Genomic DNA, 26,008 nt, shown 5'->3' with positions numbered 1-26,008 from the left:
AGTGTATTTTTCTCAAAAGTACTTTTCAAAAAAGTGCTTTTGAGCAAAAGCTATTTTTTTTTTAGCTTCTGAAAAACTGCTTCTCCTACTCCCCAAAAGCACTTATTTTCTCCCAAAAGCTTGGCCAAACACCTCACTTTTTTTAAAAAAATAAACACTTATTGATAATAAGTACTTTTGGGGAAAAAATAAGCTTGGCCAAACAGGCTATAAGTCATGAAATGTAAAAGATATTATTTTGACGACTATTCAATGCTCGTCTGAAACTGATTGAACCAACAGAAATGTACAAAAAAATAAAATTAAAACCACAGCGATGTGGAGAGCAGAAAACGGTAAAAAAAAAAGGGGGGGGGTTTTCGTTCATATTCTAGCGAAATGGGAGAAAATAATTTGTCACATTTCGTTGGTATATGAACGAAATACAAAAAAAAAATCCTATTTCGTTTTTATATAAACGAAATACAAAAAAAAAATTATTTTCCTATTTCGTTTTTATATAAACGAAAAAAAAAATTCCTATTTCATTGGAATATAAACGAAATGCAAACAAAAAAAAAATTGTTGCATTTCGCTACAAGTGTAGCGAAATGCAACAATATCCGGACCGGAACAGTATTGTTTTTGGGTATACCCATTTTGGTATAAAAAAAAATGCATCCTATTTTAGTCTATTGGCTCTAAAACCAAGCCATTTTGGCTCCGGACTCGTATATCTTACATATCTTCTTTGACGAGAAAAATAAAAATGACAAACTAAAATTATCTATTCAAGAAAATAAACACACATGAAGCTAATAAAATAAAGATTAATTTTATTTGAAGATTGAAAAAATTTGATAATTCACTCTTTAATTTATTATTCATTAACTTCTAATTGTCGGAGTTAGGTCAATTTAATCTTAAGAGTGGATAGCAAACGTGTTTCACTTATTTTAAAGGGTTCTATGTTCAGTCCGCGACTCCTGCATGTCAAAGGCCCCTTTTGGGTGTTCTCGTAGTCCCTACGGGATTGAGATAATGGGTCCATTCGCCCATGAATTTTCCTTCTTTTTCTTTTGTCGCATTTCACTCACAGGATTGAAGGGATTACGTATAGGTATGCAATTGATACAAAAGTTACAATAAAATCCATTTAGGTCTATGATTTTATCTCAGATATTTCTACTTTAATCTTAATGGAGACAATTTTCTTTCAATATACATGATATGCTAATATTATCTTTTAGCCTATACTTGTTAATATTTTTCAACAGTTATGCCTAATGGAAGAAGTATACATATTCAACAACAAATGTAATAATTTGAAGCATACCCTCGAACGATTGAAATGGTCCAAAATATACCCCTAAGCAATTAAAAATAAAGATCCAAATATATTGCCATGTCACTTCCGCCGTTAGTCCAAGGGCATTTTTGAACTCTTTAATTGCTTGGGGATATTTGAACCAAAAGATATCAGTGAGGGCATTTACGATCCAATAGGTAAACGATTAGCATTTTAGCCCCAAGCCAATAGATCAGGGGCAGTTTTGATCATGTTCTGTATAACTTATAAGCGTATTTGTGAGGGGTTCCTAAGTTCATGTGAATCCATTCTCCCCTCCTAGATCTACTTCTTCGTAATAGGGCATCATTTTTGCAACCAACAGAGAGAAATTCAAAAGATGTTTGCTTGATTTGTACTGTAATCAATTAAGTGTAATGAATACAATTGTTTGTTAAAATATAATCAGATAAAATCTTATGAAACACATGAATGACATAAATGATTCAAAAATTAGCAACACTCTCAACCTAACTGCCCAACAAATTTATCAAAATAAAGAAATTAAACTAGGAGGAAAAAAGACGATTGCTTAGGTTGTTCTTGGGATGAAACAATTTTTTATCTATGGAGGAGGTTTTGATCTTTTTGGTATTAGTGAATTTTGTTGCCCGATTAATTTAGACACGTATCATGTAGGTCCACTAAGAGGGTGAAAATTAACTAAGCTCCCAATGAAGAAAATTCATACTGAAAACTCAAATTTGAAACCTCTACTAAATAGTGGATGAATCCCAAGTCCCAACCATTCTATCATATCCTTTGATAGTACAAATTACGATACTGACTTAGCAGTAACAAGGAATTGCTTGGTTAAAAAATAAGTTATGCAGAAATTGCAATACAAGAATTAATAATGAAAAAATCAAAAATATAAAAATAATTTTCGTCCAGCGCGTTTTGTTAATAATGTCCTTGAATTTGTTCTCTGTCCATTTGTTCTTTTTACTTCATTTATTGGAGCTTTCCTTGGAGACTAGTTTTCAACAGTTTCCCTTTCCACATCAAAAGAAAAATATTGCACTTCAACTAGTGACAAAATGATTCCTGAGGGACCAAGGTTTCAACAGTTCTCTCCACATCACTGAAATATAATACTTACACTATTTCACCTTTTTTTTTTTTCATTAAGTGTTCGATATGGGCTCGACTAAATCCGAATTCGCGCCGGAAAGTCTCCCGTTTGGGGGCAAAACGCTCCCTCCCTTACAAAGGGATTAGAGCTATTGGATCCGTATTTAGAGAACAAAAGAATTCTCATTAGGTAGGGCCGGAGTCATTGTTCTAGATATGTGTTCGGCAAACATTAGAATTTGAACTCAAAATTTTATTTGTATTAGAAAAAATCATTTGATATATTTAGACATATTTGTTCGATATCTCACTACATTCTTTCCTATGTAGCGAAACATGTCCCCTGAAAATGAATTATGAGAATTGTCTCTTAATTGTACAAAATTTTGACCCAGGACCCCAAGCCCATTCTTCACCAATCTACACTTAATTGTACAAAATTTACCCAAATTCCCACAACCATTTCATCAAAAGTTCAATCTCTAAAATGCAATTCTGCAATTTCTAAGAAAATCTAGAAGCTTCAACCCATTTTCCTCAAATTTATCAAATACTCTCTATTTCATTGTGCATCAATCACATTGACTCAGTGCAACTTAGATGACTCAGCCAGTTTGACTCAGTGAGGTTTTAGTGCGAAATGAGGACGGTGAAGAACTTGAACGGAGGAAAAGCGACATAAATGATCCCTTAACTATGAGTAGGTTCAAAATAGTCTCTTAATTATGTACTTAACAATTTTGGTCCTTTAAGTTTAGCACAATTTAATAAAAATGGTCCCTTAACTATCAAAGTAAGTTAGAAATAGTGCCTGAAGTATGCACTTAATAGCTTTGGTCCTTTAAATTTGTCAAAAGTTAACATTTTTAGTCTCCACCAAAATATTCATTGAACTTTATTTGTTATATTTGACAAAAAACTATGAAAAAAAGGAGAAATTAGCGAGAACTCACATTTAGAGGTACTCAAAATCAAACTTATGCTTAGAGAGGCATAAGTTCTTTAATAGCGTGGGCATATCTTGTGGATATATATGATGCGTAACTTATATCCTCAGGACATTAGTTCGATTAAGAAGGCCAAAAATTATTAGAAAGGCATAAGTTTTTTAATGGCATGAGCATATTTTGTGAATATATATGATGCATAACTTATAACCTCGGGACATTAGTTCGATTAAGAAGGCCAAAAATTAAAGACCAGCACAAAGCCGGGAAAGAAGTGCAAATGACCCAACAAAACCAACTAGGAAGCAATACTCTTTGGAGCAGGTAAAAAGGAAGGCCAGTTGATTAAAAAGCGACATCACATATTTACAAAAACGTGTTACATAGCTTAATAGGAGTCTAGTATTTGCTAGTCAGAACTGATCCACCAACTTGATTGACCATATATACTGGGTTGAGGCTTAAAACATCCTTCATTTATCTATTGGACCATAAGTATCCTCACTGGTATCCAAGGCGGAGTTAAGTCAGGTAAGGGAATTTATCCGAATCTCCTCTAACAAAAAATTACATCACATATGCAAGGTTAATATAATTTTTTTATATGTATATAGTAGTTGTCGAATTTCTTTGACTTCTTTGTGTGATTACTTTTAAATTTTTTTAACCCCTTAATAGAAATTGTGACTCTGCCACTGTCAGTATCTTCGGGTTCAAATATTTTTCTTAATCATTAAGGGGTCGTTTGGTTTAAGGTATAAGGTGGGTTATCCCAGCACTAATTTTTATACCATGTTTGGTATAAGGTATAAATTAGTGCTGGGATAAATTTATACGTTGTACCAAACATGGTATAAAAATTAGTGCTGGAATAACTCAGCTTATACCTTCTTAACCCACTTATACTGGGATTATTTTACACCATCTTTTAGATGGTATAAAATAATCCCAATAGATGGGATAAATTAGTCCCGGGATTATAATCCCGGGACTAATGAGTCCTTAAACCAAACGACCCCTAAGAAAATTAAAAAATGCCCCTCACACTAATGACAGAAGGCATGTGGGGGTATATTTAGACCACGGGGAGTGGGGGTGCAATATCTACATGAAAATATTATATGAATCTGTTGAGTGATTTTGTAGGTGAAATGACAATAGTAAGAGTGATTTTTCTATTACAAAACAAAAAAAAATGACTTTCTGAAATAGTTATCTTTAGTTGAGTGACCATCTAAAAAATTAACTCATAGAAGTTGCCTTACAGAGATATACTTTTCTCTTAGCTCATCTAATTATACATATAATACTTTTTCTTTTTCCTATTTGATCTTCTGGGATTCGTAATTGATAGGCCGATTAATTTAGACGCGCATCAGGTAGGACCTCTAAAGAGGGTGAAAATTAAGTTGTCAACTGCTTCAGTTTCAGAGCTCAAATTCTTCATAAGTCAGTATACTTAACAATGGATTGTTTGATTTGAAAAAAAAAATAATGCAAAATTTATAATACAAGAATTAATCGTGCAGACACTAATATGAGAGTTGTAATTTTATCGGACCTTGGGTTAGTAATGTCCTTTAAGTACGTAGTATAGAAAGTTCTGTGTCCATTTGTATTTTTTTTTTCCCTCCACACATGGAGCTTTCCTTGGAGACTAAGTTTTGAACAGTTTCCCTTTCTACATCAACAGAAAAATATTGTACTTCAGCTAGTGACAAAGTGAATTCTTGGAGACCAAGGTTTCAACAGTTCCCTCCACATCACTGAAATATAATACTTACAATGTTTCACATTTTTTATTTTTTTTGAGGGGTTTTACATTCGATGGTTGATGTTAGAGAAATTTGAATTCAAGCCAGGAAGTCTCACATTGAGGGGTAAAGGGCTCCCTTCCTTACAAAGGGATTAGAGGTATTGGATGCGTATTTAGAGAACTAAAGAATTCTCGTAAGGTAGTAGCAGAGTCATTGTTATAGTTACTTGTTCGGAAAAAATTAGAATTTGAATTCATTTTTTGTTTTTGGTATTAAAAAATATCATTCAGTATATTTAGATAATACTATATCATAACCTAATAAGCAAAAAAATTGTGATCCAGCTATAAATTAAAAATCCTAAATCCACCCCCACTGATATGCAAAATGTCCGTTTATAGAATTTGTACAAAACGATTCTCAATTAATCAAGTTAGTAAATCTCAAATATGATATGATTGTAAAAAAAAAAAAAAAAAAAAAAAAAAAGGCTCCTATAAGTTGTTAGACGTCATTTTCGTTGACATCAATAGTATCTTTCCTTTTCCCTTTTTGCCATAGAACAATTGAGAATGCTTTGTTCCCTGTTTCTCCTCAAACAATTGCATAATTGTATGACACTCAACGACATTCAAAAAATTGATGTTGTTTTTATAATGAATGTGCCTGTTTAATTGTCTGTATTAAATAAATGGATGTAGTGATATTTTCATCCTCATCTCTTACTCTTAGAACCAAGATAAAAAAATCAAATTTATAAAATTAAAAAAAGTTCAAATGGTTATTAGAACATTAATAATAACACTGTAAGAAAGACAATATTATACTATCATTTTTTCTATGTTTAGAGGCACTTAAATGCAGCTTCCTATATACATGTAGTTGAAATCTCTTTCACAAACAAATGTATGGAAGAATACTGGCATCATTATTTCAACAGAGCCATATAAAGTAGCATTTGAAAACGTTTTGATTGGATTTAACGCCTTCTTATCACTATTTTAGAATTTAATGTCTTTCGATCAGTGGTTCTAAAATTTAATGTCTTCTGATCAGTGATTCTAGAATTTAACGCCTTCTGATCAGTGATTCTAGGACCTAACTCCTTTTGAACAGTGTCTAGAATTTAACGCCTTCTGATGAGCGATTTTAAGATTTAACGCCTTCTGATCAGTGTCTAAGATTTCACGCCTTCTAATTACTGTCTAGGATTCAAAGCCTTTTGATATGTGATTCTAGAATTTAAGTTTTTTTTTTTATCAATGATTTTAGAATAAAACGTTTTCTAATCATTGATTTTAAAATTTAACGCCTTCGATAAGTATTTCTCTTATTCAATTTCCAAGATTCATGAACCACTTTGAAAACCCAAAAGACTTCTTAGATTTGAGCGATTAAAGAACAAATATAAGAGGTTTAATTACTCCTAGATATTAGTGTTACATATTTATTGTCATTGATTTTATAATTAATTCTCAAACCTTTTAAGTTGACAATATATTTACTTTAACATAGAGTATTCAAGATGATATCTTTCCTCTGTAAGAACCAAAAGAATAGTAATGTCTCCTTTTCTTCTTAATTTGATTGAGAAAAATAGTTTTTGTGTATGTTAGTTTTTTTTTTTTTTTTTTAAATGTTTGGGTGAAGTGAGCTGCTATTTCATGCAATTTTGATGGATTCAAGTAGATATGTAACAACTTTCACATTTAAAGCTGTACTCAACTACCTACCCGTCCACACTATTAAGTTATTGTGGAGGGGTGAGTATCGTTTCATTTAGAGTTAGAGGTCTCTTTTTGAAAAGCAAAAAAAAAATAAAAAAAAATCCACGAGGCCTAATTTTATTCACTCAAATTGTTATAAAACGTTTTATCACTAAAGTGGAACTTCTTGACTCGAATCCAAAATAATTTGATTTTAAAATTGATGTTGTACGTCAAATGAAAAAAAAAAACGAGTAATTAGTGCTTAAAGTTTAAAATGAAATTGCATAGAAAATTTAAAACACACTTTTTTTTTCGAGTTTTATCATTTGGTTTTCAAGATTCTCTAGCATGACTGATCCAGATTGGCATCACAAAGGATCCATTTAAGAGGAAACTCTTCGTATTAGGACATTTATGTATTATTGGGCTCAAACTCGTGATACTAGACTAAACAGTCACTTGTTTTTGTGGTTAAAACAACTTCAAATTGTCACAGTACTAGGAAAAAGGAATTTCACATTCCATGCAACCTGATTTCAACTTTATCAAAAACGTTTTATTGGGTTGCAAACTCGTGAATCCAATTTTTAAAATTTAATTTTAAGAAATTAAATTTTTTAAAAAGTAACTAGTTAATTCTCAGTGTGACCTTATATGAAAATATTGGCACGTATAAACACAAGTGCATGAAAATATCGGTACGTGTAAACAAAGGTGCTCTCTCATTGGAATTATAAATATATAATGACTCGGTCTTGGTAACCGTTGATTTCTTTTAAATGACATTGTTTAAATTAGCATTCCTCATGAGTAATCCGATATAGAATCCATTGACAGAATCAATTTCGTTTTATTCTTTTCATAAATATAAGAACTTACTTACAGCCTGACATAAATTTGAAAAATAATCCTATATTATTGTATTTTTTATGGGGAAGTCGGTCATGGAAGGGATCAAAAAGCACTCAAATAAATTTAATTTTGTTAATTCTTCTTTTTTTCTTTTTCACAAGAAACCAATCTTATTTTAAACTTTTAATCTTTCATCTCTTTGGATGGCATTGTTTAGATTCGCATTCCTTATAAGTAATACAATATAGTCTTTTTAGAAATGTAATAAATTGCTTACCTCTCGACATAAATTTGAAAAACAATCCTATATTATTGTATCCTTTTTTATTTTTTTATGGGGAAGTCATTCATGCAAAGGATCAAAAACCACTTAAATAAATTTAATTTTGTTAATTCTTCTCTCTCTTTTTTTTCCACAAGAAACCAATTTTATTTTAAACTTTCAATCGCATTCCTTATAAGTAATTAGATAAAGAATCTATCGACAGAATAGATTCTGCTTTTTTCTTTTCAAAAATTTAATAACTCACTTACCTCCCAACATTAATTTGGAAAACAATCTTATATTATTGTATTTTTTATGGGAAGTCATTCACACAAAGGATCAAAAACCACTCAACTTAATTTTTCTTCTTTTTTTCCCAGAATAAATCAATTTTATTTTAAACTTTGAATCATATTCCTCATAAGTAACACAATATGGAGTAGAATCTATCGCCAGAATACATTCCGCTTTGTACTTTTCAAAAATATAATAACTCGCTTGCCTCCCCACATAAATTTGGAAAACAATGTCATATTATTGTATTTTTTTTATGGGGAAGCCATTTATACAAATCATCAAAACCCATTCAAATAAATTTAATTTTGTATTTTTTTTTTGCCGACAAAAAACCAATTTTATTTTAAAAATTTAATCACACTCCTTATAAGTAATACGATATAGAATCTATCGTCAAAATACATTCCACTTTTTTCGTTATAGAAATATAATAACTCGCTTACCTCCCGACATAAAATTAGAAAAGAATCCTAAATTATTGTATTTTTTTCGGGGAAGCCATTTATGTAAAGGATCAAAACCACTCAAATAAATTTAATTTATTAGTTCTTCTATTTTCTTCTTTTTTGTTTTTCATAAGAAACCAATTTTATTTTGAATTTTTAAAATGTTTAATATTTTTTATTTTTTCATTTCTTGCTCACGTGCTGGGCACACTGAGGTGACATTGATGAGAACTAGAATCCCTGGTCCATATTCTTATGTTAAATGACATAAATATCCTTGTTCTTTATCACAATTTCCATCTGTGCGATAAGAAGTTGAATTGTCATTAACTAAATTAACATGGCTAGTATAGGAGAAAAATAACAAATGTATTATATGGAGTGTTTTTCTCCCCTAGAAATTCAAAACAGAACATTACAAAACCTATATAGTAGGCCAAAAAGATTCTGTCTTTTCATCACTCTCTCTCTTTTTTTGGAAAAATAAAATAAAAATAAAAATAAAAATTTATTAATTTGATCAAAAATTGTACTTGTGCTATTTCTTGTAACCTCTATATATAGTCCTTTTATATCTCTCATTTTTTATTCACTCAACACTCAAAAAAATTACTTGAAAATACCATCTTCAAAGTTTTTGCTATTCAACTCTAGCCAGTGAGTTTTTCCATACTAAACTTGTGTGTTTTTCTTTATAAAAAGGTTACTCTTTTATGCATTTTTTTTTGATGTGTGTGTTTATAATGGTTGTCACACCCCTTTTTTTACCCCGGAGAGTTAAAGTTAGAAGTATGACGTATTTGAGATTTCTATTTTTTGTTTGTTTGTTTTAAGGAGTCGCCACCTAATTATTTTATGGTGAATTATGACACCTAAATTTATTAAAGTTATTTTTAAAGTTAGCTCTATTTAAGGTCTGCGAAACTTAAGATTCTAGGTAAGGATTCAATTAGTCTAAAGGGAAGGTATTAGGCATCCTTTAAGACCCATTAACAATGGTTAACCGACCGGACTTACGATTAGTTAGGCTAAGTGTAAATGTAATGTTATAGAAAAGAAAAAAAACAGTTTTGTAAGTATCGGTGAAGTTTTAAATATAATAATGTTATTAAAAAGAGATTTATAGAAACTATAGTAATTTGCGTGAAAGAGGATTCTAAGTGTTGTTTAAAAGTAAGCCCTATGGGATGCTATTAGTTCAAATATGTAAAAGTTTTTAACACATACACGTTTCAGGTGTAGGAAAAGAATTAAAGTGAAGAAGTTACCCACGTAATTAGTTTGCCTTTTATCTCTCAAAATGATCCAACATTAGTGTAAAATTTGTGATGTTTTGAAGAAAAAAAAATTATATTATGTGAATGCCTTTGAAGTTGGACTTGATTTTTTAGCAAACTCGATTGGCCCAATTCTACATTTAAAAGTTAGTCTCATGCTAATCTTAAATTAATCATCATATCAAGTATCAAAATATCAAACACGCACCCAAAGAAATTATTCAACGCACATTCAAAAGACATAATAAACAGAGTGAAAAGACAAAAATAAAAGAAAAGGAGAAAAGGAAATCGCCATGGGCGAGCTCCAAGCGAATTTCATCGCTTTCTTGTTGTAGGATGAGATTAAGGAATAAGGACAGATGTCGACTCCATGCACGGATAATGTATTAACGCCGGGTCTCAATTCTAGAACTCTGTTTTTGAGTGAGTCCCGAATTAAGACTCCATTTGCTCCAATGTGTACATGTAAAAAGAAGAAATAACAAATTCAGGGAGAAGATCTTATTCTCAATCAGAAATCAACGAACCAAAGAATGCGGATTTCTAAGTAATAGATCATAACGTGCTTCTAACGTTAAAATATATGAAGACGACATCTTGTTTTTTTGCACAGATTCAGGATATCAAATAAAACGGATACGACTAGTGGTGATAGACACAAAAGTAGATATAATTCCTGAAAAAAAATAGACACCTCCAAATATGACTGCCGAATAACACGTTGAATCACACTTTAAAATGAGACAAGCAAGTTTCAACTAATTCATCATTCAGGATTTAAAAAAAAAGATAGGGCTTCTATTGTTTTTGCAGCAAGGTTAGAAGGTCGTAGCTTCAGCTATTATTGAAGGCGACAAACATATCTCTTTTAATCATTTTTCTAAATGGATGAGCATTTTTTAAATGAAGTCTCTAAGAAGACTTGTGATTTACTTTTAACCATGCAAATCCTAGTAATCATAATTTCTCAAATAAGTAAAAGATAAAAGAACTTGCTGGCTAGCAAACCAGAACGTATTCCCCGATAAAAGATTGTGCAGTTGAATGAGACACTTGAGGGAAATTTAAATCATGACTCTTTGACATATGATACAAGGGATACTTGACTAGAAATATTCCCTATAGTTATGTAGTATGAACATGGTTCCTATTCTGAATAAATTCTTACACATACTCCAAAACTAAATTCTTACTACTCAAAGAAAATCCTAATACACGTCTTCTAACCAGGAAATATTTTGAACAAAAGGATAAGATTTTATACTCGGAACATGATACAAAGCGGGCGGGCAAAACAAAATCGATAACTACTTCATAGTATCTAATAATAAGATGAAAGAAAACTACTACCACATACAAATATTCTTGGAACAGGTAAAATGCAAAAGGAGAGCAGTAACGACCTTTTTCGGGTGCAGTGAAATGGGGCGTCGAGGTCTCGAATCTACTCTCGTATTGACAGATTCGAAACTCGAGTAAAAAAAAAAATTAAAGCACCTCTGTCGTAGTTAAAGTTCTTGCGGAGCAACGATGAAAGTTAATCGACTACTCAAGAATTTAATCTTTCGTCACAATTCTCATGTTTCAACAAAAAAGTGTTTTCCTGATTTTTAAAGTTCAAAACCAGATTAAAACAAAGGGAAGCTAAAGACTGTATTGAGATAAAATATTCGTGTCTCCCCCTCCCCCCGTCCCCCTTCGGGTAAGAACTAGAGATGTATTTATAGGAAAAGGTTAGGGTTTCTTTTTGAACGTGAGATTTTGGCTCCAAACAAAGTTCAAGGAGTCGTTTGGAAGTCAAGAATCGAATCATTAAAGTTGGTTTGTTTCGGAAAAAAAATGGGAAAGTATTTTTTTTTGTTGCCATTTTTGTTGACCGGAGCGTTGAAGATAGCACGAAAATAAGGAAGATTGCACGAAAGTGGGGCGACAAGAATCTGCCATTGTTGAAAAATGGAGCCCCTTTTTTTTTTCAAAAGAGAAGAGATGAGAGAGAGAGGGGGCTGTGCGGCCATCTTGTTTTCCTTAGGCTCCTTTTTTGTTTCATTAGGTTTAGGGTAGAAGAACAAAAGGGTGGGCCGGTCGGGTGGTAGATAATAGGGCCGAATTATTTGGGCCGGACGGTTAAATTATGAAGGAGGTGGGTAATGGGCTGAAAGGTTAAGGGATTAGAGTGTGGGCTTATGTAATTTAGACTTCATACAGATTGGGTTCAGTCGTTTGGGCCATTTATTTGGCTGAAAATATGGTCATTCTTCATTTATTTAATTACTTTTGGACTTCTAATTTAACAACTAGCACAATATATACTATATGAAGACAATTAATATGTAAAAAAATGAGGGTTTAACAAAGTGTTGTTTTGTAATTAATTTGGCGATTCCAAACCCGAAAATGAAACGATGACGAACATTAAAAATTTGTGATAAAGTAATGCTCGTAATGTTTAAAAATAAGAGTAGTGAAAAAATAATAGTAGTGAAAATAAAGTATTTAGTTCTTTAGTAAATTTAGAAGCCCGAGTGAATAGAATTAAATAAGGGAGGGACAAAATTGGGTGTCAACAATGGTGGTTTAATCTTTGATTATATGTGCTTAACTTACAAAATCTTGAATTTTTTCTGGTTAAATTCTTAGTGGGCGTTTGTCCATAAAAATTATTCACTTTTTTCTGATTTTTTTTTCACTTTTTTTACTTTTAGCGTTTAGTCATAAAAATTATTCACTTTTTTCTGGAATTGTATTCCGAAATACTAAAAAAAAAAAAGTTGTTTTTCAAAAAATTTCAATTTTTTTCACTACATTTCACCAAAAACTACAATTTCAAAATCTATGGCCAAACACAACTCCAACTTCAAAAATTCCAAAAGAAGTGAAAAAGTTTTTGATATTTATGGCCAAACGAGCCCTTATACTTTTCTTGAATTTTTACAAATGTGTACCTTTTTGGGTTAGTGTCCAGTGTCCGGTACCCTCATTAAAGCTACAGTTTTCCTATATATTAGGCAAAAAGATTCTGTCTTTTCATTTTAATCACCCTCTTTCTTATATTGATTTGGAGCCAGTTTGGATTAACTGAAAAAAAAATGATTTTTAAGCATATATGTTTTGATATAAGCCGTTGAATAAAAATACTTAAAGGGTTTTTAAAAGTAAGAGTAGTATTGAAATTAATAGAAAATATAAGGAATAAAAAAATAAAATTATTGATCAAATCAAAATGACTTTTAAGTAAAAAAATAAGTTGGAGCTGAGCAATTTTTTAATTTTAATTTATTTTAAATATTTTTTAACTTAATTTCAACTATTTTTTATTTTTATCAGATACCTAAATAAATTAGAAATAGATTATAAGCTGATTTGATTCACTTATAAGCCTTGATCTTAAAGTGCAGTGCTACTATTTTTGTTTTTTCCCTTGGGGGTGGGGGTAGAGGTGTGGGGTGGGGGTATTTTTTCCTTGTCATAGAAACTTAAAATTTAAAAACTCTACATATAGTCCCAGTGTATCTCTCTTCACACTCACTCTATCTTATTCATTCTCTCACTGAAAAAAAAAAACTGTTGGAAACATTCTCTTCAAAGATTTTGCAATACAACTCTAGCCAGTGAGATTTCCTAACTATTTTGTGTTCTTTTTCATAGATATGGGTGTTTATAATGGGGGTTAAATCTTTGATTATATGTGGTTTTACTTACAAAATCTTGTTTTTTTCTCTTGGATTTTGGTTTTTCTTTGTGTTTGTTTAAAATGGTAAAAAGGATATGTAGATAAATAGGTTGCTTTATGTATGATCACCTGGTTGTCATTTTCTTGGAGTGTTTTATATTTCATTTTAATAACTTTGTTGGTGTCTTTATGTTTGTTTGGTCCTATGGAGTGTTTATTTTTCATAAAGATTACTCTTTTATGCATTTTTTTTTTGATATGGGTGTTTATAATGGGGGTTAAATATGTGTTTAAATGTTGTTTTTCTCTAGTTTGATTAGTATATTTCTCTTGGATTTTGGGTTTAAAATAGGTTGCTTTATGTATGATCCCCTGGTTGTCATTTTCTTGGAGTGTTTTATGTTTCATCATTGTTGTTATGTTGGTGTCTTTATGTTTGTTTGGTCCAATGTTGATGTAGGCAACTATAAATGGAGCCAGCTGACTATATCTGTGTTTGTTTTTCATAAATATTACTCTTTTATGCATTTTGTTTTGAAATGGGTGTTTTACTTGGGGGTTAAATATTTGATTATATGTGCTTTAACTTACAAAATCCTGTTTTTTTCCTGGTTTGATTAGTATATTTCTCTTGGATTATGGTTTTCCTTTGTGTTTCTTTTAAATGGTAAAAAGGGTGTGTTTGTTTTTCACAAAGATTACTCTTTTATGCAATGTGAAATGGATGGATGTCTTACATGAGTTAAATCTTTAACTTACAAAATCCTTTTTTTTTTTTTTCTGGTTTGATTCATGTACTTCTCTTGGGTTATGGTTTTTCTTTGTGTTTGTTTGAAATGGTAGACTGACTGTGTTTCTTTTTCATAAAGATTACTCTTTTATGCATTTCTTTAAATGGATGTTTACCAGGGGGTTAAATCTTTCATTGTACGTGCTTTGCTTACAAAATCTTGTCTTTTTCTGGTTTGATTCGTATACTTCCCTTGAATATTGTTTTTTTTCTTGTGTTTCCTTGAACTGGTAAAAAGGGTGTGTAGGTAAGCCGAGGGTCTTTCGGAAACAACCTCTCTAGGGGTAAGGTCCTTCCCAAGGTAGGGGTAAGGTCTGTGTACACTCTACCCTCCCTAGATCCCACTTGTGGGATTACACTTTTTTTATTTTTTATGGTAACTAATCACTTTGTATTAATCACTAAGTTTGAACAGTTAAGCACCACGGCTAAGCCACATCCCAGCTTGCTGTTCATGAATACAATATCACCTAAACATCAAACCTCATAAAGCTATGTTGTTGTTGTTGTTGTAGATAAATAGATTGCTTTATGTATGATCACCTGGTTGTAATTTTCTTGGAGAGTTTTTTTATTTCGTTGTTATTACTTAGTTGGTGTCTTATGTCTTTGGTCTAATGTTAATGTAGATAAAAATCCATGGAGCCAGCTGATGTTGAAGTCTCAGAAAACCAACAGCTCTCCGCTGACCCTCTGCCTTTTGCAAGAAGGTTGGCATTTTACATTGATTTTCTAATTGAGTTAGAATTTTTTTTTATTTTTTTTTTAACAAAAAAATGATCTTTTGTAATATATGTGTTCTCTATGTATGATATTGTTATGCAGTTATCAGTTGGAAGCCCTGGAGACTTCACTAAAGCAGAACACCATTGTTTACTTGGAGACTGGTTCCGGAAAGACCCTAATAGCGATAATGCTTCTTAGAAGCTACGCGTACCTTCTTCGAAAGCCATCTCCGTACATAGCTGTTTTCTTGGTCCCGAAAGTTGTTCTGGTGACTCAGGTAGTACTTCTGGCTTCTCAATCTAGTCCCTAACATTTTTACGAATCAATGTATCCACTTAAATTAATATCATGTCTAAAGATTGTAGAGCTGTTTCTTTCCCATTAGTTTTCTCATGTTTTGCAGTTTGATACACTCTTTGAGGTTACATGCTTTTAGTTCGAAAATTGTCTATTTGACTTGTTCTAATGTTGTTGATCTTCTGATTTGATAATTACAAGCAAGGAGATTCTATCAGTATGCATACTGACTTAAAAGTCGGAACATATTGGGGTGAAATGGGTGTTGATTACTGGAAAGCTGCGATGTGGCAACAAGAAGTGGAAGACCATGAGGTGTGTATGAACTATGTTTTATCTTCAGTGATAAATTATTAAAAGTTGCTTAAGTAATCACCGGAGGGTTTCGTCTTTCAGGTACTTGTTATGACACCAGCGATACTACTTGCTGCTTTGAGGCATAGCTTTCTAAAAATAGAAATGATAAAGGTTATAATATTTGATGAGTGCCACAATGCACGAGGCAAACACGACTATGCCTGCATAATGAAGGTACGTTGTTTGTGGTAATTGTTGGTTATATTTTATCAAGTGCAATTTCTTCACCGGGATGATGCTGTTATGTAATACGTGTCACACTCTCGGTTCCAAAATACTTGACTAAATTTGGTTATCGCGTATCCAAAGCAAATTGTTTGAATACATTATTATTATTATTATTATGATGGTGGAGTTCCGTAAGTAAGTGTGTTTGCTGAAATGAGTTGATATGTTCTCAAATAGTGTAAGTTTTATGTCTGATTTATCAACTGGAAATATTACCTGCTAGAAAAGAGTTTAACTATAAAAACTTATAATGTCAGCAATTAGCAAAAAACTGTCAACCGGGTGATGCTATTCATAAAGCAGAAAGAAAGGAACAGCGTTATATCAACAACATTTGATTTCTTTGTTAATGGATATTCATTACTATTTTATAGTTACTACTTCCTACCACTTTAACAATATCTTATTTTAGTACATTTGATCACTTCATTTTATTTGTCACATGTCTGGTACCACTTGTGAAAAGTTGACCAAAATGAGATATCAAGAGGATATGTACATTTACCTGATGTGGAGTCCTTATGGGCACACCGTTGCTTCTGTTGTACATACGTAGCCTACATAAGAAAAGACTAACTAGAATCCTGCTTTATAACACTTAGTATGGTACTTGAACAATTCTTGTCTTAGAGGATTGATTTTCTTTCAGGAATTTTATCATGGGCAATTAACCTGTGTGAGCGCACAACTTCCAAGAATATTCGGGATGACTGCTTCCCCTATAAAGTCTAAAGGTTGGTGTGATTTGATTTTATAGCTTTGGTCATCTTTTGATATATTTCCGCATCATACTGTTAGGAAACTGGTTTCTCTCTTTCTGTGGATTCTCATGTTTATACCTTTTATGCAGGTTCTGGCACGGCAGATAGTTGTTGGCAAAAGATTCGTGACCTCGAGAATCTTATGCATTCCAAGGTTCTCGCAATTAACCTTCTCCATTTATCTATTTTGTCATGCACTCCGTGCTTCAACGTATTTCAGAGAAGAGAACCATGTTGTTTCCCTTTCTTTAAATTTTATTAGTGATGACATCAGCATGATTTTTGCAAGTGTTTCTTTTTGTACTTAGAGTTCATATTTGTGCTGTGCAAGCATTTAACTTTTAGCTTTTGGATGTTTGTCATCAAAACATTGCACTTACTTTCTTGCTGTCATATCTCTTGTATAAGCTGAAAGGCATAAAGACACATTTACATATATATAGATTCGGTTCCTCTTATTATGATCTTCCTTTGTAAATGAAGGTATACACGTGCGTAAGTGAATCTGTTTTGGCGGAGTATATCCCATTCTCAAATACGAAGCTGAAGATATATCAAAATGTGAATAATTCTTGCACATTGTTTCTTAGTTTAGCTCATGACCTTAAAAGGTTGAAAGAAAAGGTAAACATCTATTCTTTAGCCAACGGATTTTGTCTTTCTACTTTACATATGGGTCAGACATTTTTGCTCTTCCAATTTTAGTTGTTTTAACTTTTTTCTTATCATTGCAGCATGAATGCTCGATTTCAAAGTCAAATCTATCTTATATGAGTGCTGGATCTGCAACAAGAAGATTAACAAAACTTTATAAGGCTTTCCTATTTTGTCTGAGTGAGATGGGTGCTTGGCTGGCTTTCAAGGTAAATTTTGTTCCTTGCTGGTGCATAAAAGAAATTAAACGGTTTGTTTGATCATTTTCCTAACATGACTTTTGTTTTGAATCAGGCAGCCGAGTTTTTGTCCTGTGCAGAAAATGAATTCTTTTCATGGGGAGAACTAGATGTATGTGCCCAAACAATTGTTAGAGATTTCAGTTTGGGTGCATCTAAGGTTTTCTTGTCTCGCTTACCATCTGGTATATCGTAGTTAGCAATATCCTTTTTCTTTTCTCCCTGAGCTGTAAGCATGTTTTTCAAAAATTTTCTGACCTCTCTTCCCTATTAACATAGGGTCACATTGGTCAATTGGTGGTGATATTCAGGCAAATACGGATGCTGGATATTTGACATCCAAAGTTACTTGTCTTATAGAGTCTCTTCTCGAGTACAGGTGAGAGCGTTTGGATATTCAATCTATCAATTAGTCAAAAGCTTTAATGTCAATTCAATCTTATGGGAAGTTTGTAGAATAACTGGAAAAAAGAGAAATGGTCAGTTAGATTCTCTTAACTTTTTGTGGCTCTGTGGTTTCACTTATTTTAATTGATTGTCTTTCACTTATTGGCCCAAAAATTATGTATAGTAGAGAACATACTTTTCTGAAGCCTTTCTTTTTCCTTCCCCCAGTTATATTCCCATAATTTGGATTGTTTGAACAGGATCCAAATTATTTTCCCGGAATCTCGAGTTTGAAACTTTTTTGCCATTCGGTTTGTGGATTTTATTTATTACTTGATTGTATTGTGGGTATTGTTCTGGAGCCTACTTTGGATTGATCAATAGCTGTATGAATTATTCCTTTTATGTATTTGTTGGCACTTCCCCTGGGATTTAATTGGACAGTGACTGAGATTATCCATTATGTCGTTGGGAAATATGATTATATATTTAGTGATTACTGACCAACAAACTTCGTTTTTAATCTGATAGGGACCTGAAGGATTTGAGATGCATCATATTTGTTGAGAGAATTATTACAGCAATTGTTCTTCGGTCTCTATTGAATGAGTTGCTTCCGGAACTAACTGGTTGGAGAACTGAGTACACAGGAGGGCATACTTCTGTGGTGCAGTCACAGAGTAGGAAAACCCAAAATAAAATTGTCGAAAAATTTCGCAAGGGTCTGGTAAGTCAATTTTTTTTTTTTTTTTTTGCTTTCTATATAATTTCTGAAGATTTGAAGTATGGTATCCATGCAAAACGCTGCAGGTGAACATTATTGTAGCGACATCTATTCTTGAAGAGGGCTTGGATGTCCAAAGCTGCAACCTTGTTGTTCGGTTTGATCCCTCAACTACTGTTTGTAGCTTTATACAATCTCGTGGACGAGCTCGAATGCAAAACTCCGACTTTCTTCTGATGATCGGAAGGTATATTTTGTCCATCCATTCTAATTGATACTATGATTGTTTTTCAGATTTCTGTCATGATTGTTTTTGGTGTATTATTTACTTAGACATTTATTCTGCTCTGGTTAATTACTTCAGCTCTGGTTAATTACTTCAGCTCTTGGCATTTTGTGCATTTATCATTGATAAAATTTGGAAGATTTAGTTATAACAATGGACTGATCATTCTCATTTTTGGCTCAAATCCTAGTGGGGATTCTTCAACCCTCACTCGCATGCAAAGCTATATGGCTAGTGGGGAGATAATGCGGCAAGAATCATTACGTCATGCTTCTATTCCATGTTCACCTCTAGACGATGAATTGCTTGTTGAACGTTGCTACAAAGTTGAAAGCACCGGAGCAGTTGTCACCCTCAGTTCTAGCGTGTCATTGTTATACTTCTACTGCTCTAGGCTACCTTCAGATGGGTTTGTACTTCATATTTCTTGCTATCTTTTGAGTGTTTCATGTGTTAAATTTTGTTTTTGTTTTTGTTTTTTTTTTCCCATTTTGGCCCGTCGGCCGGAATTAATTACGGGCACTAGCCAAAATATACAAAACATAGTATATACTTTCACTGGCATGGATGGCATGGAGTTCAAGAAAGTAAAGAACACTTTTGAATCTTGTGATCATAAAGTAAAGATATGTTTAATGTCCCAAAACGCCCTTTAGTCTTGTGGTCTTAAACATGCCACATGGAATGTCAGAATTAAAGTGTTGCCAAATTAGGAAAGAGGCACAGTTTTTTGAAACAGAGTAAGTAGGCGTTTGGCCATAGGATTTGGGGCTTTAATGCGGTTTATTAATGCAACGCCTTAGGATATTCCTATGCCTTGCTTATGAATTATGGTTTGCTCATTTGATAATATGTTAAAAGTTGGGGAAGTTTGATAGTTTCCACAAATTATGGGATTTTCATGTTTATGATAAATAATACAATTTTAGAAATTCAAGTTGCATGTCCAAACAAAATTTTAACTTCATAACCACAAATTATGGGATTTTAATGTTTATGATAAATAATACAATTTTAGAAATTCAAGTTGCATGTCCGAATAAAATTTCGACTTCATATCAACCCGATTTCAAATTATGTCCAAACTGGCCCTAAGAACAAACAAATTGAAACGGAGGGAGTAATTTGTATATTTATGTATATTATATGTCTATATACTTAATATATACAAAACATATATATTTTCCAGCTATTATTTTTAGGACAGCCGGAAAAGGTAAGCATCCCTTAAATATTGCATTACTGACTGACATCCAATTCATTTGTAGGTACTTTAAGCCCAATCCTAGGTGTGTGATTGATAATGAAACAGAAACCTGCACCTTACATCTTCCCAAAAGTTGCCCACTACAAAGAACTATAAGTGTACAGGGGAATGCCAAAATATTGAAGCAACTTGCATGCCTGGAAGCTTGTAAAGAACTTCATCACATGGGGGCCTTGACTGACAATCTTGTTCCTGATATTGTGGAGGAAGAAGCCATCAACAAAGAATTGGGTAACTCTACCATCTTTTATATAAGGGGTTTTGTTTTGGACTGTGGTACTTGAGTTCTAACCTATTATATTGTGCAGAAGGTCAAATCCATACTGTTGAAGAATCAAAATACTTTCCACCAGAATTGGTTAGCCATTGCGGCAATGATTCGGAAGCGGTGTACTACTGCTACCTAGTTGAGTTGGAACACGAGTCTTGCAACGATTTCCCGCTTCATGGGATAATCCTTGCTGTTAGGAAAAGGCTCATGTTTGATGATGAGATATTGGCTTTTGAATTAGACGTTGATAGGGGACGACGCTTGCAAGTGCAATTAAATTATAGTAAAGTTGTTACGCTTACTTCTGAAGAGGTGACTATAATTTTATGGCTTTTATCATCTCTTTACTTGCCACCTGTAAAAATGGTTGGTGATACTTTTTATATAGGGATTAATCATTTTTGGCTTGTCAGCCGAAATTAATTACGGACGCTAATCAAAATGTACAAAACGCATTCACTGTTTATGTACATATGTATAAAATATGTTTATCATATGTATATTTATACTTGATAAACAATACCTATACGTTTGTGGACTCTTATTATTTTAGCGGTCCATAAATTTACTTATCCCTTTTATATATCTATCTCTTTCTCTCCAGATTCGACGGTGTCAGAGTTTTCAAGTCAGTGTCTTCAGAATTCTTCTTGACCGTGATCTGAGTAAAGTGCAGGGCGCTTTGGCTGCTGCAGTTCAGTCGCCTATTGGTTCTGCAGTTTCTGATTATCTTTTGCTTCCGTCTTTGGGTTCAACCCCTGAAATAAATTGGAAATGTGTGAATTCTTTGCTGTTTCCTTCTCATGTTCTTGTGGATAAGCATATGGATTGCTGTTCTACACAAGGTAGCAAGCGCAGTGTGAACACCAAAACTGGGGTGGTATGTAGCTGCATGTTGGAGAACTCATTGGTCTGTACACCTCATAACGGCCATATATATTGCATTACCGGTTTTTTGGATAATTTGGATTGCAACTCATTGTTGGATATGAGAAGTGGAGAATCCTTTACGTACAAAGAATACTACAAAAAACGGTTTGTACAATTAGCTACTTATTTTCCTAGTGCTCCTTTTCCATATATCATCTTTTAGTTTAAAAATATTAAGTAATTTGCGGTTTACAGGCATGGGATCAAGATATGCTTTGAAGGAGAACCACTTCTTAGGGGGAAGCATATTTCTAAAGTGCACAATTACCTTCAGAGGTGTAGAGCTCAGAAGGCTAAAGGTCTGATCAAATGGTTCTCCTTTATATATAATGCTTATATCTGAAAATTCACCTATTCATTTTGTTTGACCTCTTTGGCCTCCTTTGCAGATTCAACTGATTCATCCGTTGAGTTGCCTCCTGAACTTTGTTCCCTTATCATGGCTCCTGTCTCTATTTTTACCCTTCATACCTATTCATATGTTCCTTCGATCATGCATCGGATTGAGTCCTTGGTTATGGCCTCAAATTTGAAAAGAATGCATTTGGATGACTGCACTCTAAATGTTTTTATCCCAACCGCTAAAGTATGTGCTGCTATGATCTCATCTCAGATCTTTGTTCTAATTAAATCAGTCTTCCCATCAGTTGACTAGCGTTCTTGCAACTTACTCCTTGTTTTATTATTTTAGGTTTTGGAAGCAATGACAACAAAGAAATGCCTCGAGAAGTTTCATTTGGAATCACTCGAGACACTTGGAGACTCTTTTCTCAAATATGCTGCCAGTATACAGCTGTTCAAGACTTATGAAAATCATCACGAGGGTCTTTTAACCGTTAAGAAAAACAGAATCATTTCCAATGCTGCACTCTGCAGGCTTGCAATTGCTCGTAAAATACCGGTAGGTATTTCTTGGTGATAATTTTTTTTTTTCCTTCTGATATGTCTCACTGAGGTTTAAGGACAACCAGGGGATATTTGCATGTCACTTTAATCAATGCTCCGATATTGACTGTTTGTTTAATGGGAATTAGTAGTTATTTTCCGTTGTTTATTCATATCTGTAATAAAACATGCATATTCCGTCAGTGCATCAATTGGAGTACGTTTATTTTGGGACATAATAATTTCGAACAATTGCTTTTGGATCCTTGAATAAGTTAATATCCAGTGTAGTCTTAGAGAGTTACTAGGGTCTTTATATTTTGTTTGTTTAACTGCATATTGCTGGATGCAAATGCTATCTGAAATTCTGATTTCTTTTTCGTTTTTCTTCTTTTGGTTTCCTCTTCAATAAAAACTGTGATTACAGGGATTTATCCGTAATGAACCATTCGATCTTAAAACATGGCTCATTCCTGGCGATAATTCTCAAGTTCACAAATTCGACGAAGAATTCCTGATGCCGTCAGTAAAAATGTATAGTAGGGGAAAACTGAAGATTAAAAGCAAGAGAGTAGCTGATGTGGTTGAGGCTCTAATAGGTGCCTACCTCAGCTCGGGCGGGGAAGTAGCGGCTTTATCATTTATGAAATGGCTTGGGCTGGACATTGATTTTGTTGATGCACCTATGCCCAGGCACTTCCCCATGAATGCCGAGAAGCTAGTAAATGTCAGATACTTGGAATCCATGCTACATTACAAGTTCAATGATCCTTCTTTGCTTGTTGAAGCGCTAACTCACGGATCTTACATGCTTCCTGAGATTCCACGATGCTATCAGGTTATTCTCGCAATTAAATATTATCTATCTTACTGTTGTTAAATAGTTGGATCTATATTTTGCAGTTTGATTACTAAAATATATTGCTGCCTATGTGAACCTGCACATTACATTATCTATCTTATTGTTGTGAAATAGTTGGATCTATATTTTGCAGTTTGATTACTAAAATATATTGCTGCCTAGTTTGGGAAAGTTGTGAACCTGCCCATTTAGAGCAACCAAAGGCTGCATAGTATTTGATGGTTCTTCATACAGCTGCTAGTGACGATGAAATATTTATTCATTCAAGGAAGTTCCATGCTTTTATACATGATAATAAATATGAATCCTGTCTCGCTCTCATTGCATCTTATATTAAGTTCAATATTCATTTCCCTGTTCTGTTTGATGGTAATGTTCTTATAATGGTATGAGATCTCCCATAAACTTGATCTATTTAAGCTCAAAATGCGTATCTCACATTTGGACCAATCTTTATATGAGCTCAGGATGTGTAATAATAATAATGATTGCATAAAAGCAAAAGCAGTACTTCGAGGCACGTTCCCTTTTGACTTTTGTCTTCCATTGGGAATCTTTTTGTATGGCTTTTAGGACACCTGAGAAAGAAATGAACGCAAGTGGAAGTTCTTTGTGAACATCTACATTGTCGATATCGCTAAATGAATGGAGATGCTTAAATGGTTGAAACAGTGTTGAGATTGAGAAAGTCAATTTCGGCCTTTCCTAAATAGATGTTATGTAATGGAAGAAAATCATTTTCTGCTGCAGCGTGGTTTCTTTGCGGTATACTGAGCCTTCCTTGCATACTGACAATATAGATTCGCATTTGAATTGATTCATATCAAGTGCTTATATTCATAGTTTGTTCTTTTAAGAACATTAGTTGTGGCTTTTTAACTTTATTGATTCAAATGGTGATGATCACCTGGCTATGATGCAGCGCTTGGAATTTCTTGGAGATGCAGTGTTAGATTATGTTGTTACAGCACATCTCTATTTCAAATATCCGGGACTGACTCCAGGACTCATTACTGATTTGAGATCTGCCTCTGTAAACAATGAATGCTATGCTTATTCTGCAGTTAAGGCAGGCCTGCACAAGTATATTCTTCATGCCTCACAAGAGTTGCAGAGGCAGATATTTGGTACTGTTAAGGATTGCGAGAAATTGGATCTTGTGTCCACATTTGGATGGGAGGCTGAAACTGCTTTCCCAAAGGTATTGCATACTTGCCTCGGAGTTGAGACATAACACTTTATCCGAACAAAATTAAGATACAAAAGAAAAAGTTACTAAATCATTTTTTTTTTGGGTTCGCTATAGGTGCTTGGAGATGTTATTGAGTCCCTTGCTGGTGCGATCTTTGTTGATTCTAGCTTCAACAAAGATGTTACATTTCAGAGCATACGACCTCTTCTGGAACCGTTGATTACACCTCAGACAATAAAGCTCCATCCTGTAAGAGAGTTAAGTGAACTATGTGACCAGAAATGTTATATAAAGAAGAAGAATGTCGTCTCTCGTGAGAATGGTGTGGCATATATTACAGTTGAGGTTGAAGCAAATGGTGTTGTTTACAAGAGCACGTGCTCGGGGCGAGACAAAATAATAACCAAGAAGGTGGCTAGCAAAAATGTGCTCAAGTCTCTAAAGGAATGTGCATCCAATGCATAGCAACAATTGCTTTTTTGCACAACTTCAATTTACAAAATTTCCAGAATTGCTTAAAGGCTTGAAGAAGTTGCATTAATATATCATAAACAGAGATTCTTCATTTGTAACCCAAAACATTCAGCTTATGTCCTTTGATAAATTCTCTAATACCATGCTTGTTCAAAACGGTAATGTTTTTTATAGTTTGGTAGTTGACCATTTATTTGATGTACAATGTTCTCTATTATATCATCAATCGTAATGTACAAGAAGATTACAAACAGCTGGTGGGGCACTCATTAAGAGAACCCTCTAAAGCGTAGTTTAGCTATCCAATCAGCTCAGCAAGCTGCTGGAACTAAAGTGAGCTGCGCATGAAGTTTATTGACGTTTCCCAATTGAACACATAAATTTTAATAATCATGTCTAGTGGAAGCATTAAAATAACCAGTAAATATGTATCCACAGGTAGTGTGTGGATCATCCAAGTGCCTTGAACATAGCCTTGACAACATTTGACTCTAAAACAGCCTTGACAACATTGACTCTAAAACTTCTCATTTTTATTTTAATGAGATGAAATCAAGAACGCTGAGCATGTTTCGGATCATAAATAGGTTTAATAAGTTTGCAAACATGTTGATGATAGTCATAATGAACAAAATAACAAAATAAGGCTTCATAAATTTTTTATATCGATACCATGTAAAATTGCATTTTAACATCTAATTAACAAATTGCCAAGGGTCGTGCGTAGGCTAGCAGCACGGACAACAACACTAAAGGTCTCAATAGTTTTGTTTAAAATATATTTATTGTAATAAACGCATTTACAACCCGACTAAGTTAATTTAAGACTTATAAGGAACAAGGACCTGTGTTTGATTAGAAAATAAGGCATTAAATCCATTACCATGTTTTCACATTTAATGCATTGGATGTTTTACAGGTGAGAAGCAAGAATGTTCTATAGCAAGACATATGTTTGATGATATTTAATATTCTCCTAAAATATTACATTAACTTATGCAATGTTTGTTTGTTTACTTTTGTTTTCCTCCTAAATATTATTTACATGAGTTGA

At 33.1% G+C, this 26,008-nt stretch overlaps 1 protein-coding gene across 2 annotated transcripts; it reads left to right on the top strand.

Annotated features, from left to right (window-relative positions):
* The first annotated feature begins 13,418 nt into the window (after nucleotides 1-13,418).
* LOC132615715 (endoribonuclease Dicer homolog 2-like) lies at nucleotides 13,419-25,145 on the top strand. Of its 2 annotated transcripts, XM_060330318.1 has the most exons (23): nucleotides 13,419-13,562; nucleotides 15,044-15,124; nucleotides 15,240-15,417; nucleotides 15,639-15,752; nucleotides 15,834-15,968; nucleotides 16,672-16,756; nucleotides 16,873-16,937; nucleotides 17,267-17,407; nucleotides 17,518-17,646; nucleotides 17,732-17,861; nucleotides 17,956-18,055; nucleotides 18,595-18,790; nucleotides 18,874-19,034; nucleotides 19,264-19,482; nucleotides 20,342-20,571; nucleotides 20,649-20,923; nucleotides 21,216-21,646; nucleotides 21,737-21,840; nucleotides 21,931-22,127; nucleotides 22,233-22,442; nucleotides 22,854-23,264; nucleotides 24,211-24,489; nucleotides 24,595-25,145. In XM_060330318.1, the coding sequence occupies exons 2-23, from the start codon at nucleotides 15,054-15,056 to the stop codon at nucleotides 24,943-24,945; spliced, it is 4,212 nt and encodes a 1,403-aa protein (XP_060186301.1). In that variant the 5' UTR covers nucleotides 13,419-13,562; nucleotides 15,044-15,053; the 3' UTR covers nucleotides 24,946-25,145. The 2 variants fall into 2 exon arrangements, with proteins under 2 accessions (XP_060186301.1, XP_060186302.1); XM_060330319.1 differs by lacking the exons at nucleotides 13,419-13,562; nucleotides 15,044-15,124; nucleotides 15,240-15,417; nucleotides 15,639-15,752; nucleotides 15,834-15,968 and having other exon boundaries at nucleotides 16,689-16,760.
* The last annotated feature ends 863 nt before the right edge of the window (nucleotides 25,146-26,008 follow it).

The sequence above is a fragment of the Lycium barbarum genome, chromosome 10 (genome assembly GCF_019175385.1).
Source record: "Lycium barbarum isolate Lr01 chromosome 10, ASM1917538v2, whole genome shotgun sequence".
In the NCBI taxonomy this organism is placed as follows: Eukaryota; Viridiplantae; Streptophyta; class Magnoliopsida; order Solanales; family Solanaceae; genus Lycium; species Lycium barbarum.
Note: the sequence above shows the minus strand (reverse complement) of the source record. Positions and strands in the feature narration are given on the sequence as shown.